The sequence below is a fragment of the Hyperoodon ampullatus genome, assembly GCF_949752795.1.
Source record: "Hyperoodon ampullatus genome assembly, chromosome: 11".
NCBI classification, from domain to species: domain Eukaryota; kingdom Metazoa; phylum Chordata; class Mammalia; order Artiodactyla; family Ziphiidae; genus Hyperoodon; species Hyperoodon ampullatus.
In genome coordinates this window covers 36,610,244-36,626,142 of record NC_136924.1, presented here as the reverse complement: position 1 = coordinate 36,626,142, position 15,899 = coordinate 36,610,244, and the positions used below count along the sequence as shown (strand labels likewise).

Below are 15,899 nucleotides of genomic sequence, written 5' to 3'. Positions count from 1 at the left end.
AGGAAAACCAGCTCCCCACTGCCTCCGCTCTGGTGTTTAATGTGTCACGTGATCCTACGTGAGCCAAATCTAACTTCAAGGCTCCCAGTATAAATGGAAAATCAGGTTTTATAAGAGAGACATCAAAGGCACAGAAGCCAGGGAGCCGCATTTCGTCAGGAGGGGAAAGTCACCCCGGCCTCCCGCAGGCTCCTTTACCTGGTTACCCACTGACCTGTGGCACCCGCGGAGAGAGGTTAATTTGAGGTGACAGGAGTTTTCAGAAGCTGTCGCAGGCTCTGGGAAAGCGGTTCTGATGCTGTAACACTTCTCATCAGGTGTTTGGTTAGCTTACCACCTCCTCCTTTGATGTTCGGCCTCAGTGGTGGGGTGGGGGAACAGCGTGTGTTAGGGAGCCTCTGAATTCCCCTCCACCTGTCACTTATCTTTAATTAAGCTGCCAGCTTTTCACATTCTCTTCCTGGACTCCTTAATTACCATTAGATTAACGAAATTAACGAAAAGGACTTCACCTTCCCCATGCACTCCACAGCAACTCTACTCAAGACAGCCGCGGAGGGGCTTTCCCGGTGGCACAGTGGTTAAGAATCCACCTGCCAATGCAAGGGTTCGTGCCCTGGCCCGGGAAGATCCCACATGCAGTGGAGCAACTAAGCCCGTGTGCCACAACTACTGAGCCTGAGCTCTAGAGCCCGCGAGCCACAACTACTGAGTCTGCGTGCCGCAACTACTGAAGCCCGCGCAGCTAGAGCCCATGTCCGCTACAAGAGAAGCCAGGACATGAGAAGCCCGCGCGCCACTACAGAGAGTAGCCCCCGCTCGCCGCCAACTAGAGGAAGCCCGCATGCAGCAATGAGGACCCAACACAGCCAAAAATAACTAAATTTAAAAAAAAAAAAAAAAAAGACAGCTGGGGACTGACACCCCTGGTGTGTTTGGATGACCCAGTCTGGACGGCCACTGCACTGCCAGTCTCCTTGTCACAGAGCTATGCTCTGTGGCCCTCTGTGCTATGCCCTGGAGGCCCTTCCAAAGTCAACGTCCTCTAGGTCACCCGGGCCAGAAGCCCGAGTCTGCTGGCCTCCTCCTCCTCCTCCTCCTCCCCACGACCAAATCCAATCAGCCACCGACGCCAGCAGGTCCTCCTCTGTGCACCTTCTCTGGGTCAGCTCCGTTCTGTTCCTACTGCACTGCTGCCCTCGCTCGGGTCCCCCTCATTTCTCACTGAACTTCTGGAATAGTTTCCTAACTAGTCTCTCCTCCATCTCTGTGCTCCAATTCTTTCTCCGTAGCAGTGACCCTGCCAAAACAACAGACTGATGAAGTGGTGGGTCCCACAGCCAAACTCCTTAACTTGGCATTGAAGGGCTTTATGATGGCCCCTTTCCTCCTCTCCAGCTTCATCTCGGACCATCTCACGTCTGCCTCTTGTTTTCAGCCGTGCAGGATGACCTGCAGTTACCCTAACTCAGGGTTTCTCCACTGTGGGACTTCCAGGGATCTAGGGACAGTATTCCTTGCTGCGGGGGGCTGTCCTGTGCATCGCAGGGTGCTTAGCAGCATGCCAGTAGCGCCACCCCCACTGGTGACAACGAAAAATGTTTGTAGACATCGATAAATATCTCCTGGGGGCAAAACTGCATCAACTCCCCACCCCCTTTTGAGAACAACTGCACACATCAGGCAGTTTCCAGTTCTTCTGTTCCTACCCCTCCTGTACTCCTGTAAAACATCTACGCATCTTTCAGGACACAGGCAAGAATTTCCTGAACTTCTCCCCACCCGATATTGTTCACCACTCCCTGCTTCCTGCCCACGTTGCGTTCCGGGCACATAACAGAGGTCCTTGACATTTTATTGCAACATCTGCTGGATGGCTCTGTCCCTTACTGGGCTGTGGGCTCCCAGATGGCAGGGACCATCTGACCTCTCAGAATCTCCACCCTCAGGGGACATCTCAACACGAAGTCAGTTCTCCATGTATGTGGAATGAATGTCTAAATGGAGAGTGTTTCACGTCTACTGTTTTATTTGCGGGGTGTGGACCTAGCTCTGTTGTTAACTCTTTTATTTCATTAACGACTAGACATTTTGGTGGAGGGACAAAAAAAAAAAGAATGCTGAGCAAGATTCCTGGTTAGATCATCCTGCTGGAAGGCAGAGTTGAAGTTCTTCCTCAAGGGCATAGAGAAGGGAAAAGAAGTGGGCGCCTTTTGGGACTGCTGCCTGAGCGCCAGTCCCCGGTCTGGTCTTCCTCTGTTCCACCCACCCAAGGTCTTGAAGGAGCAGCCAGCCCATTATTGAGGATAGGACTTTACCAATGGGTAAAAGTCCACGCCAAGAACATCAGACCAGGAAGCAGAGCTGCCACCAGCACATAGAGCCAGCGCCTCTGTGCAGATTATGAACGGGTACCCGTCCTCCCTGTGATGGAATGCAAGGCAGCAAGTGGAGCACCGGCTGCAAGTCAGCCCTACAAAGCCCCTGAGCCAGGCTCCAGTGCAGGCACAGGCTGCATCTCTGCACTCGGCCCCTGCACTGAAGGACATTCCAGATGGGCAGAACCTCAGAGCTGGGAGGAAATGTATCAGCTACAGCCCAGCCCCAAGGTTAAGTTACCCAGCTGGGTCTTGGCAGAGGTAGGATTAAAGCCCAGGCTTCTGACCCCAGTCCAGAGCTGTCACCCCCAGATGATGTGGTCATGGGAGGCTCTGGGGACATCTACTCTGGCTAGGACCTGAGGTCACTTCTGGTCACACAAAACCAGGATGCATCCATAGAGCCGGACGATACCACCCTCTCCGTCACTGGTTTCCCCAGCTCTGCTGATGTGGAGCTTAGGCACCAGGGTGGGCGTGGCTGCTGCTGACAAAGACCCCCCGTCTCGCTCAGCACCACGGTGGGGAAAAGGCAAGATGCCCCAGGCCAGGCACGCTCCGTGCAGGTATGTGCTGGAGATGGTCACTTTTTCCTGGGGAGGGAGGGAGGGAGGGGAGCCCACATGGACAGCTCTAGTCCCCACTTGCCCACTGATTACCCATGTAAGCCTGGGGCCTGACTTTTACCTTCCATGCCTGCCCTGCCTGCCTCCCAGGGCCGTTGAGGGTTTCAGATGAGATCATGCCCATGAAATCCCATGAAAAAGCTGTGCGGTTTTGAGGGGCTATCACCAAACCAGGTGAATGGGGCCAAAGGCCCACACCTCCAGCCCTAAGGTGCCTTGGGGTAGGAAGGGCAGCACCTGGGCAAACTGGTCAGCTGCTGCCTCCCAGAAGGCCCATCTGTCTGGCAGCCCAGGGGAGTCAGTGCTGGGCAGGCCAGCCAGCACCCGGCTCACACATCCCCAGCTGTGGATCGCCTTCTCTGATTTCCCCAGTGAGCGATCTAGGTCTCCAGGGCAGTGGCTGTCAAACTCTAGACTGAAGAGGATCAGCGGGTGCGGGGCGGGGTGGGGCGGGGTGTGCCCGCTGAATGTGCGGATGCTAGGGCCCCATCCTCAGAGAGTCTGACTCAGTGGCTCCTGGAAACGCGTTTTAACAACACCCTCCCCCCCTCAGGTGATCTGAATGCAGGTGGTGGAAGGGTCACACTTTGAGTGACGCTGGTGGTGGGAAGAGAATCTACTCTCTGGAAGCAGAAAGTCTCACTGGTTGTGGGGCCTTGAGTGAGTGATTTAATCTAAGTCTCCATTTCCTCATTTTAAAATGGGGCGGTGGTCCCTTCAGGGTTGTTCTGAGTTTTAAATGAGATAATGCAGCGGCACAAGGAACACAGTGCCTGGCCTGCTGTGAGCTGTGGGTCCACGTCAGCACCCCCTTCTCTCCTCTGATGGAACCCAGAACAAAGGGGCCTCACTTCGGAGGAAGCTCCCAGGGAGCCAGCAGCACAGAGCTGCCCACCAGCCCCAGACATCAAGATGGAGATGTTTTCCTTTGCCTGATACCATGTCCAGCAGGCCCAGCGCATGGTGATTAAAGCCCAGGCAACACTACACTTCCAGGAAGGTCAAAACTTGAACTGAGGGGAAGGGCAGCTCAATCAAGGGAAGAGGAAGTAAGTCTGTACAATGCACTGTCCCTCGAGTGAAGCTGGGCATCAGTGCCCGCACACCGAGCACAGAACGCACCGCTAAGAAAACTGCGGCCCTGGGAATTCCCTGGTGGTCCAGTGGTTAGGACTCTGAGCTTTCACTGCCGAGGGCCTGGGTTCAACCCCTGGTTGGGGCCATGAGGCGCAGCCAAAAGACAAAAGAAAGAAAGAAAGGAAAGAAAACTGCAGCCTGAGTGGAGAGCACCTCCAGGTGGGCTCGGGACCCAGTTGGCACGGCTGCCCCTGAGCACGGAGAGGTGCTGCTGGAGGATGGAGACAACTCATGGCGGAGGTGCCAGTGCTCCCGGCACACCGCAAAGGCTTTCTTTTGTCATCAAGGCTGCCACAGGCCCCATCCAATTTCTGCCCCGGTGGGATGTGAACAACTGGACAAGAAAGCTTTACCTTAAGCTTCCTGTCTGTGCTCCCTGGGGTGAGAGAGAAGAGGAAAGCCCAGGAGAGGAGGCCTGCATGACTGCCCGGGGAACACCCACGGACGCTGCCTGGCCCTCCCCCACCTGCCTTGCATCCTCCTACCCCTGGACACCAGAGTCATTTAGTTGAATCCCCAAAGTCCAAGAGCATCCTGCAGTGGCTGAAGCACAGACTTTGGAGTCAGGGGTCCCACAGGGGCGGTGAGACCACGGGTGTTACTTGACCCCTGGGAACTCTCCCTGTAAAGTGAGGCTGACTCATGGTTCTTGTAAGGATGCAGAGAGAGGCAGTGATGCCTGGAGAGCATCTGGCGCTGTGCTTCCTCCCCAGAGCGCCTGGCACACGGCTGGGGGGCGGGGTGCTCAGTGTGCTTCCAACCCACTCCCTCCCTTGACGATAAACTCCTCTGCGGTTCTCCAAACACACCCAGCAACTCCCACCCTGGTGGCTTAACTCACACTGTCACGACCTTCTCCCTGTGGTGATGGGAACGTCCCTTCCCTGTTGAGGTCCTTGCTTCACCCTCCCCCAGGCTGTCCCAGGTTCATTCTCATCCTGGGTCCCCAGCCCCCAGGGCAGTGTGTGCCCTTCCCAGGAGGCACACCTGCTCAGGCCTGTGTCTCTCTGAGCACATGGTGGGGGGGCAGAGACCTGTCATGCCACCCTGCACAGGGCCTGACACGCAGTGAATGTCTAAACAGAGTACCTCTGCAGTAGGGGGCTTCCCTTGGGGGGCTGAGGAAGCAGTCTGGACCAGAGCCCTGGCCCACCGAGAGGACCGAGCCAAGACCACTGGGGTCTTGTTCTCTGCCTCGAGGCCGGGCTGCCCCCAGCCCACCAGCCGGGCATCTGCGCTTTGTCAGCTGAGGCTTCCCAGCTGTCTGAGGCCATGTTTCAGGCTCACTAATTAGTCATCATTAAACACCAGGCTCCCTCCTGCACTGGCAGCCCCTGGAGCCCAACTCTGCCAGCCAGGTCACTTCCTCTCCCAGACCCCGTGGCCTCTGTGCCAGCTCTGTTCCTGACTCTGCTGGGCACCACCGGGGCTCACTCCCTGTCCACCTCTCATCCTGATGAGGCACTCCTGACACCCATTCCCCAAACTAGGTTGATGAAGGGGTGATACAAAGGACACTCGGGCTGGCTCTCCAGAGAACAGACTGGATCCATGTGAGCAAGGTCAACTAATTCAGCCGTGAAGAACCATATGTGATCTGCCAGACAGTAAGAAGAGCAATTCTTTTTAAGATCCTAGGCCAGCTTTTCCCTGCCCCACGGCATGCTTCTGGGATGACTTCCCTTGCACTAAGTTGTTGTTAATTAGTGAAAATTATCTAATGCAAGCTCATTTTAACATTAGCTTAAAGCTAAACATAATTAGGAAGATAAATCAGCTGCTAAGAAAAAAAAACCCAATGAGGATACACAGATGATTTTTAGGATCAGCTGCTGCTTTGGGTTACTGGCCTGGAGCCCTGAGCACCATACAATGTTACGTGGGCAGAGTAAGACAGGACTCAAGAAGTACCTTCGAGGTCTTTCTTGATTGATCAATCAGGGCAAGACAACTGGAGTTGACAGCTTGCCTGGGAGGTTCTGAGAAGTGGCAAGGAGAGGGTGCGGGGAGCAGGGGAAGGTGGTCAGGAGGGGCTGGGCGATGGGAATAGTGTGAATCTGTGCACTCTGAGGCCTCCGGCCTTGCACACCCCGGCCCTCTGCCCACCCTCCCTTCCATACTGGCTGCTTCAGCCGTCAATTCCCAGGAGGCCTCTGTGCCCCTGGAGCTCAGTGGGATTCAGACTCAATCTCAAGTTCCCATCCAGCTCCACTATTTACCAGCCCTGTGACCTTACCATCTGTAAAATGGAAAGTTGCTGGATTGTTGTGAAAGTTAAATGAAATAATATATTTTAAAAGGACTAGCATGGTCTGGTATTTAAGTACTCAACAATTAATAGCTATTGACCCGCTCCCTCCAACCTGTCCTGCAGTTTATTTTCTTTTTCAGCGTCCACATTTTATTCACCTGTATATTTCTGGAATGTGGCACATGTGAAACATGGTGAGTGAATGAGCAGAAGTGGGGAATCTCCAAGCAGTCTGGGAACCCTTCCGGGACGGGGAGTTGGTCCTCAAGGACCCACAAAAAGGTAAGAAGCCCTGGTCCCTGTCCCTGACCCCGCCTTCTGCTGGCTCACTGCCAGAAAACAGAACAGAAAGAGCATTTATCCGGAGCCTCCCACATGCCCCACCAGTGCTGTGAGAGGCCCAACTGGGTGACCACTGTACAAGATGGGCCGGGATGAGTTAACAGATGACTAGAAACTCGGGCCAGAGAGACCACTAATTAGAAAAGCTCTTTTCCTGGGCTAAGATTCTGGGATCATTAGCAAGTCTACAGACTCCACAAATTCAGAGAAGGAAAAGAAAACGGGGGAAGGCAGCGGCCCCAGCTAAGGCCCACCAGTCATGCATGGCCCCTGGGGTAGGAGGTGTGGTGGGAGGGAGGGGGAGGGGCAGGGATCACTAGAGTGACTCAGTCTGGGAGTGGGTGTGGTCAGGACAGTGCCAGGAGCAGAGGCAGGCGGTCAGCCAGGACCCAGCCCTGCTCGTTGGTCCTCTGCCCTGCTCCTCTCTCCCCAAAGATTGGAGGCCTGCCCCAGAACAGGCTCTGCCCTGTACACTGTGAGGAAGAGGAGGCGTATCTGACCACCAGCCAAGGTGAAGCAGTGAGGCAGCATCCTGGGGGTGCACCTGGACAGATGGGGCGGCGTGGGCGTGGGGTTGCTGGCAGGTCTCCCATTAAGGTCTCAGTTTGTCAGTGAGGGCCCACGTCCCAGAGGGCCAGCAAGTGGCCAGCAAGGGGACAGTGGTCGGGGAACTAAGATCCCACAAGCCATGTGGCATGGCCAAACCAAAAACGTCCCTGGAAGCTACCTATATCCAGCTTCCTGGTGACATCTGTGCCAGTGCCACCAGGCAGAAAGAATCCTCTCCTCTCTCTCTCCCACCAAAGTAGTCCTGTACTTGTTTGTTTCCAGAACTAGTTGGTGAGCTTCCCAGAACCTGGCTGGCAACAAATATACTTTGCTTCTGGAATTTCAGATGGAAGTGGTGGCCACAGGGGCAATCCCCAAAAGTAACTGCATGTGTAGGAGAAGGACACAAGCCTTGAATTCAGACCTGGGTGGAGTCCTAGCTTGCCTCTTAAGAGATCTACAGCCTTGTGCTTTCCCTGAGCCTCTGGGAAAACTTCATTTCCCTTGCAAGGTGCTAAGGATTGAATTAATTAAAGGAAATAACATGCAGAGCACCTATCTTTCAACAATGTTAGCTCCTCTTAATATAAATCCCTTTTATCTGCATCTATTAGTCATCTTTTTCAAAATGCTGTCTCATATAGTCTTGCATTGGAGTCTCAGAGCAATCTTGTGAAAGTAAGCAAGAAGACAAGAATGATCCCCATTTTACAGATGCAGAGATGGAGGCCTAGCAAGGTCAAATGATTTGCCCAAGGTCACCTGGTAGAGGAGGAAAGACAGAGCAAGAATGAAGACACCCAGGCTCCCGGCTGCCAACTGTGTACTCCTTCCCCTGCAGTGACCTGGCCTCCTGAGACCACTGCCCAGCGAATCTGGCTAAGCTACCATGAGACCAAGAAGTCATGAAGAATGCACCCCTTTACTGAGGCCCCATCTTCTACTTTTGAACTCCCCGGGAAACACCCATCCTCAGAGTTTCAGGGACCTAAAGTGTCAGATTTCAGAGGAACCAAGCCTCAGCCTCCCTCTTCTCCAAAGACAGAAACACAGCCCACCCCACCTCTGTGTCCCCATGCCCCAGCGCCTACATGTGCAAGCTTTAGTCCTTGAGGAGTCCTTCCAGACTGCCCTCGGGCTCTTTGAGCTGGCCCTTCTGGATGACTCTGCAGGGGAACGCCCTCAGGGACCCCTGATTCAGGGACCGGGGAGCCTCCGTGCCTTCCTGTCTCATCTCAGCCTGTGGCAGATCCTAGAGAAGACCCTTGGCTGAGTACTCCGTTACCACAGCCCTGCAGACGAGAGGCACCCTGGCAGATGAGAGCCGCCCTGACAAACGGCCACGTCAGATCAAGGCAGCTGAGAAGTGCGGGGGGGTTGGGGGGAGGGGAGGGCAGGTGGAGCTGCTCCTCTCACCCAGAGGAGGAAACAGGAAGCGCACCTGCACAGGGCCTCCAACCTGAAGACGAGAAGCAACCCCTGACCATCCTAACTCTGATCTCCTGGCAGGCAGCCCCCACGTCCTGAGAGGAAGCTCAGCCACACTTCCCTCCCTGCTCTGAGAGGGGAGAGCGACGGCAGCAGCACCTTTCCAGCACAACTGATGTTCGTACGATACTTTCTTGGTATCCTCTGCTTTCATACATTTTCTTCCTGATTTTTCAAAACCATCCAGAAATCTAGGTAATGCCCTCCAATTTTGCAGGTCAGGAGTCCCAGGGAGGGAAGTGATTTTCCCCAAAGGAACACAGTTTATAAGTAGCCAGGTCAGGACAGAAATCAAGACGTTTCAACTTCAGAGCCTATTCTCAGTCCTTGACGTGAAGCTGGGTCTCCATTGCCCAGAAACCCCACCTCCCAGGATCAGTGACTGAGCATAAAAGACAGAGACTCAGAATCCAATAGCCATAGAGCCAAGGGCTTGGCAGGGATGCTGGGACAGGCCGAGGCAAGATCCTGGAAGGACTGTGAAGTGCTCAGTCCCTGGAACTGCAGCTGCGTCATTATCCGCCAGCCTCAAGGGGACAAGGACTCTGGAACTGCCCCGCGTCTCGGAAATAACGCCCGTGAGGAATGGTCACTCAGGGAGGGAAGAAGAGTTAGGCAAGGGGGACAGTGTGTTGGACCCACAGGTCACGGGCTGCCCTGAGAGGTCTTTTCTTGCTCTGCACAGTGAATCAGGCTTTTCAAAGGCAGCTCAGGAGCTCTAGATAAAGCCTCTGACGTGGAACGGTAGGAGAACAGGGAAAGGTATTAGGCGAGAATCGGGACCAGCTCTCCAACAAGGCTGTGAGGTGGCTGACGAATGTACCGTCAGACTCAGATTTCACAAACCAGCGATATTTAAGTATATATATATATATGTAAACTGTTTATTTTGTTTCCTCTCTCTTTTTTTCTTTTTGAATCTGCTTCATGTCAATATCCCAGTGCCCAGCATGGTGCCTGGTCCAGGCACCTGGTACAGAGAAGGTGCTGCGTGCTATTTGCTGGATGTATCTGAATGAGGGAGGAGCCAATTGAGGCTAACGGGGCGAGACAGTGGCAAAGGCTGCCACCCGAAAGCTGAGCCTCCTGGTGAAGGGAACTGAAGCCTCTGAGACTTTGCCACATCCCCTGGGCATGTGTACCCAGCTGTTCACCCCCATCAGCTGCCCAGACCTCTAACCAAGGCTGCTAACCTGGCCAACCGTGCCTCCTGCCCTGGAGCCTTTCCCCAAAGCCCTCTGCACCCCCCTCCTCCCAATTTAGAGCATTCTCCTCTCTGCTGCCAGGTGGCTTGTAACAATGGGGATTAAAGGGGTCCCTCGGTAATGTGCAGTTCAACTGGGGACTCTCCAGACACTTGCTTCCCTAGAGGGATGGAGAGGGGAGGGTGGCCAATAGGAGGCAGTTTCCAATCAATTAAACAAACATCATTGGTTGCCCGTGCCGCTGGGGCCCTACAAAGATGACGGAGAGGTGTAGGAGGGAGCCTTAGCTCTTCCAAAGCTGCTAGTCCCCAAGGATAAAATGGGCTCTCCTAAATCGAGCTGTGTGCCAGGCACACGTGTGGCACAAACAAGGAGCCACGTCTGAGCACAAAAAGTCGCTTTTGGATTGAAAATTTGATAAACAGCCAAAGAAGGGTTAGCCTCTGAGCCAGACCCTGAAGGAAAGGGACCAACCATTGACAGGCAGAGATGGGGTAGGGCTGGGCCTGCTACCCATGCCCCTCTGTCCCCCACCAACCAGGTGGGCCTGTTCCTCTCACTGCCATAAGAATAAAGAGTAGCAGCTCCCAGTTAATCAAAGCTTCCCGGCCCAGAAGCCACCCTCTCCTGGGCTGTGTTTATATCTACATGGGGTCATTGGTAGTTCTGACCAGGGACCTGGGGAAGCTGTGTCCTCTCCTTGTCCTTGGTCTGAAGACAAATCATTAGACCCTTCTGGACCTCAGGGTCCTCCCCTCTGCCTGACACGGTTTTTGAGGCCCAAAGGAAATGCTGGGGGAGGCACTGTGGTAAGCAGTGAGGAGCTGGTATCCTGGAGTGTGGGGCTCAGGAACGCAGGGGCCAAGGGTCAGTCTTCAAGGTGGGTGGCCAGCAGGTTTTCCTCTGCTCCTGGAGCACAGGCAGTACTCTCTAAACCTACTCAGTAGACTCAAAAATGGATGCCGCTGGTCAGAAGGGAGCTGGGGTGCAAAGATGGGTGGATGCTTGGTGCAATTCCACCTTTCTCGCTGCATTCAGACACGCTTGTAGACAGGCCCTCAGCACCAAAGGTCCTTCCTTAACCCGGTGCAGGGGCTGGGTCAGTGCCCCTCCTGCCACGCCCTCTGTTAAGCACCCATCATTCTGTATTAAAATGATGGTTCATTAGACTATTAGGCTATTTAAGAGCAGAGGTGTGTTTTATATGTCTGTTTTCTACTGAAGTGCTTAGCGCATAGTAAACCTCGAAATATCTGTCCAATGACCAAATGCACTATTCTTCCAAATCGCAGTTATTTGGTCCCCTCGCTCTGCCCTTGTAAATGAGAACCAGCCGTTTCCTTGTCTACACACGGTCTCGATTTAAGTCCAGTCCCCCCTGCCCCCGCCCTGCAGTTACAGTGGTCACAGCAGCCCAAGCGGCAGCAACCTCCCCTGGTCCTCTGCCAGCGTGGGAGAGGCCACGGACTCACTTCTGGGTCCCTGAAGGCACGTTTTCCGCCTGTACTTTAAGCAAAGTACATCGTTCAGTGACACTAAAATAAGCAGATCACCTAAGGGGGATTAAAACGACAGGAAAAACCGCCACCCCACAAGGAACCAGGGCCGAGTGTCTGAATGCTGGCTCTCCAGCACAGGAGGGCGTTCTGCCATTTGCAGAGGCCCAGAGAGCAGATAGCTGAAGACTGACCAACTCAAAGGCCTCCTCCCATTCCACGTGGTCCCACCTCCACCCCTGCTGGGCTGTTTCCCCACTGGCCACCACCCTCTGCCCCTCCTCCCCAACCCCCAATCATATTTTCAAAGTGTCCCCTAGTTAGGCTCCTTTGTCCATAACCGGGAGGCCCAGGTTCAAAACCCTCACTGGTCTGCGCCTGTGGGCAAGTCACAGCCACTCCCCCTGAGGCTTGGTTTCCTGTTTTTCATTCGGGAATAAAAATGACAGCCCCTCACGAAGTTATTCTGAGGATTAAAAGAGATAAAATATGAAATTCTGGCACACAGCTGGACGTGTGTACTATGTCCTTCTGACCCCCCCACCCCTTCCCCAACAGTCACCTGTGTCTCTGCGTATAAACCATCTCAGTCTGTCCCACCCAGCCTCACAGCAGCCAGACTCTCCCTGGAGACAAAGGAAACTCCCTCCAGAGTGTTTCAGGGGGAAAAGGAAGGGGGAAGGATCTAGAGGGTTGCTTGCCAGTTGGACAAGCTGGGGTTGGGGAGGTGGGCAGATAGTTGTCGGAAGGCATAGCCTTTAGGGCGGAAGCTAGGGGTCTGGGTCTTTCCATAACCAACCACGTGACCTTTGGGCAACAAGCCCCTTTCCTTCTTTGCGCCTCAGTCTCCTCACCTGTGAAACAAGGTCAACCTCTCTGCCCTGCCTACTCACAGGATCTTTGGGAAGAAGGTGCCGCACAGATGTGAGTGGCAGGGATGAACAGTCGGGGTCCAGAGGGCTTGTGGGTTTCGGGCACAGATGGGGCCAGAAGCTGCTTCTTCCTGAGGGGTGGTCACCTGCTTTGGACCCAGTTTTAGGACCAAGCTCTAAACACCAGGCCCCCCACATACTCAGCTCCCACCACAACAGCTCTTTCCTCTTGCCAGTCAAAGCCACTTGCTGTTCTGAAGGGAAAATCTCTCTCCTGAGTCTCTTAAGGAGAAACTGCCCATTCCAGTTTCCTTCTCTCTCTCCTTTCAACTCTGCAATTTACGTCCCTTGGGAAGCCCTCCCAGATTAGGCATACCCAGCCTCAAAAACTGTTTTCCTTCCAGCACATCCCCTAGCATTTGAATTAACTCTTGGAGGGCCAAGGCCACCTTATATCCTCCTATGGCTAGTGCCTGGCACACGGTAGGCACTCAGGAAATAATTACTGGTTTAATATGTATGCATTGGATAGGTTCACAGTTGTTAAAGTTTCTGTTGTTAAATATTCAAAGAGTTAAGAACACTCCACTACACAGGAGATTCCTGACATCCCATATGGGACTAGAAGTTCTAGTGGGCAGGGCCCTGTCTCCCCCTTCTTGTAACAGGGGTTCACAACCTGCAGCCCAGGCTGTGACCAGACGAGTTCCATTCCAGCTCCTTGGTTTAGTCTGTTGTACCATCATCCGACAGCACAGCAGTTAAGAAGAAGGACTTTGGTGTTTGAACCCTGGCTCGGCAAGTGACTTAACTGTTCTGAATCCAAACATAAGGAAAACACCCATCTTACTCCGTAGTTGTGAAAAGCAAAAGAAAAAATGCATGTAAATCATTAGCACAGTGGCTGGCACATATTAAGGATGCATAAATCAAGGCTTGTTAGTATTACAGCGTGAGCCCTGACCCCAGCTGCACCCTGCTGCACAGTATTGTCACCCACGTCCTTTCTCCTCCTCTGTCCAAACTTGTCTTTCTCTTTTGCAGAATACAATATACAAAGAACGCTCAGGTAGACAAGCTGGAATTCTTTAGAGAGGGAGGGTGGAAACATGGACAGTGAAAAGTTAACCCTTCCTTCTGGCAGCCAATCTAGCCAGACTTAGCAAATAAAAATACAGAATGTCCCCATTAATTTTGAATTTCATAGAAACAGTGAATGACTTTTTTTTTTTTTTTTTTTTGCATTACGCGGGCCTCTCACTGTTGTGGCCTCTCCCGTTGCGGAGCACAGGCTCCGGACGCGCAGGCTCAGCAGCCATGGCTCACGGGCCCAGCCGCTCCGCGGCATGTGGGATCCTCCCGGACTGGGGCACGAACCCGTGTCCCCTGCATCGGCAGGCAGACTCTCAACCACTGCGCCACCAGGGAAGCCCGTGAATGACTTTTTAGCATCAGTATGTCCCAATGCAATATTTGGGTCATACTGAATAATACCTAATTTTTTCTTGTTGTTTATCTGGAATTCAAACTTAACAGGACAGCTTATATTTTATCTGGAAGCCCTACCCAGGTACCCCTACCCAGGTACCCTACCCAAGGGTACAGAGTAAATCTTCCCCCTGCCCTATGAACTACTGGCCCCACCAGTATTAGAATACCAGCCACTCTGGAAACATCACCTCCTTTCAATCCCCAAGTAGAGTAGACGCCGTAAGTAGGAGCTTCTTCTTGACCTGCTGAGTCCAGGGATCTGCCTTGTCAAAGCACCCAGCACAGAGTCAGGTACGTAGTAGGTGCTCCCTTAATTCATCCTAGACTCCTTGAGCTCTAGCACTGGGCCCTGAGCCGGAGTGAATGTCAGGGGCCAGAGGCCAGGCCAGCCTTGACTCTGGGGGACCTCCTAAGAGCAGCATGGCTTGGGGTGGGAGGCCACACCACACTTCCTGGGGTTGCCTGAGGATCAAATGAGAAAATGGCCAGGGATATGTTTTGTAAATCCCTGGGTAGCACATAGGTTATTATCAAGACCTTTGAGTGGCCCGTTTTACCACAGGACTCCACAGCCCACACTCTTCCCTGGGGAGAGAAACCAGACAGGGAAACAGAAGCACAGAGCAGAGGAAAGCCAGCGCCTCTGGACACTGTAATGGTGACGACAAGCAACTGTCCCAGCACCTTGTAATCTGCCAAACACGTTCACATCCATGCTCTCCAGAGGACTCACCAGCCCCACGGAAGGGAGGGTTCTTGGACCATTTTCCAGAGGGTGGACAGGGCGGCCAGGCCCAGGGCTTGCCTCGGAGGTGGCGCCTGGTCCAAGGGGCCAGGCGTGCGGGGTGGGGGGGCCTACCTTCTGGGCCTGTTGGATCATCTGCCGGACCACCTGCTTCAGGTGGGGTGCCTTCTCCTCCTTAGGCGGGTGAGTGAAGAGGGTGACGCGGCTCACGCCGCGGTAGAAGGCCACTTCGGTCCAGCCCAACTCCAGCGGGGGCACCTCGGTGTCGGAGCGGTCGGGCCAGTAGGCCAAGGACTCGCCGGACTCGGCTGCGGCCTGCGTCGGGGTCTCGGCCTCGGCCTTGCCCCGGGTGGCGGCGGCGGCGGCGGTGGCGACTTCTTCGTAGGGGCTCCAGGCGGCGCCGAGGGCCTGACGCTCCTGGCTGGAGAGGAAGTCCCGCAGCTGCTCCGCCTTGACCCGCTCGCGGTAGGCCTGCTCGCCGCCGCCCAGCAGCGCCTCGAGCGCGGCCCGCCGCCGCTCGCAGTAGTAGAAGGCTGCCTGCGCCGCAGTCACCCTCTCGTTCACGTGCGCCTCGTCCAGGCAGCCGAGCTGGGACTCGGCCATGGCGCCCCGGCCCCGGCCCGGGTCCTACCGCCGCACCTGGAGCCGCCGAGGGGCGGGGCGCCTCACCTGGGCGAGAGGGCGGCCAATCGGCGCGGGCGAGGCCGTCGGGCGGGGAGGGGCAGCTGCGCCCTCCGCCTCTGCGGGGCGCGAGCGGCGCAGAGGGCCTCGGGGGCTCGGCTGGGGACGCGACGACGCCTAGGCCTACGTGGCCCAGCCCGGGGCGGGAGCCCCGGAGCGGGCCGGAACTTGGAGCCGGGCCGTAGTTAGACCCACGTGCGGCCTCTGGCCCGCTTTCATCTCCTGGCCCCGACCCTTCGTTGGGGGAAAGGTTGGGGACCTAACCCTTCCTGTTGCCGGGCCAGCCAGACACGTCCCAGCGCGTCCATTTTCCCTGCTGTTAGGGCCCCGAGCATGTGGTCTGGCCAGGGTGCTTCTGGGGTGGCCGATCTGACCACTCCTCGGTTGGGGGTCCGGGGGCCCTCTGCTAGGCCAGATTGTGACGGCCTAGCAGGGGCGGTTGGTGTGCAAAAGCGAAATGCTAATAAAACCCCCAGCTCCTGGCCCACGTCCACGTGTCCCAGTCTGAGATCAGAGGCCCCTCCAGGGGCTGTCAATCCAACACTTTCACCAGGACAAAAATTTCTTAAAAAAAAAAAAAAAAAAAAGCCACCCAGATACAGCAAGGGTGTAAGCAGCAGCAGTGGAATTTTTTCCCC

General features: G+C 54.9%; 1 protein-coding gene across 1 annotated transcript in view; it reads right to left on the bottom strand.

Moving 5' to 3' along the window:
• Positions 1-15,183, bottom strand: part of FAM83F (family with sequence similarity 83 member F) — a gene marked incomplete at its 5' end in the record, with an annotated part of 30,536 nt that extends 15,353 nt beyond the window's left edge. The window contains one exon of the mRNA XM_079714135.1: positions 14,695-15,183. Coding sequence (XP_079570261.1) covers positions 14,695-15,183 — 489 coding nt within the window. The remainder of the gene's footprint in view (positions 1-14,694) is intronic.
• Between the last annotated feature and the right edge of the window lie 716 nt (positions 15,184-15,899).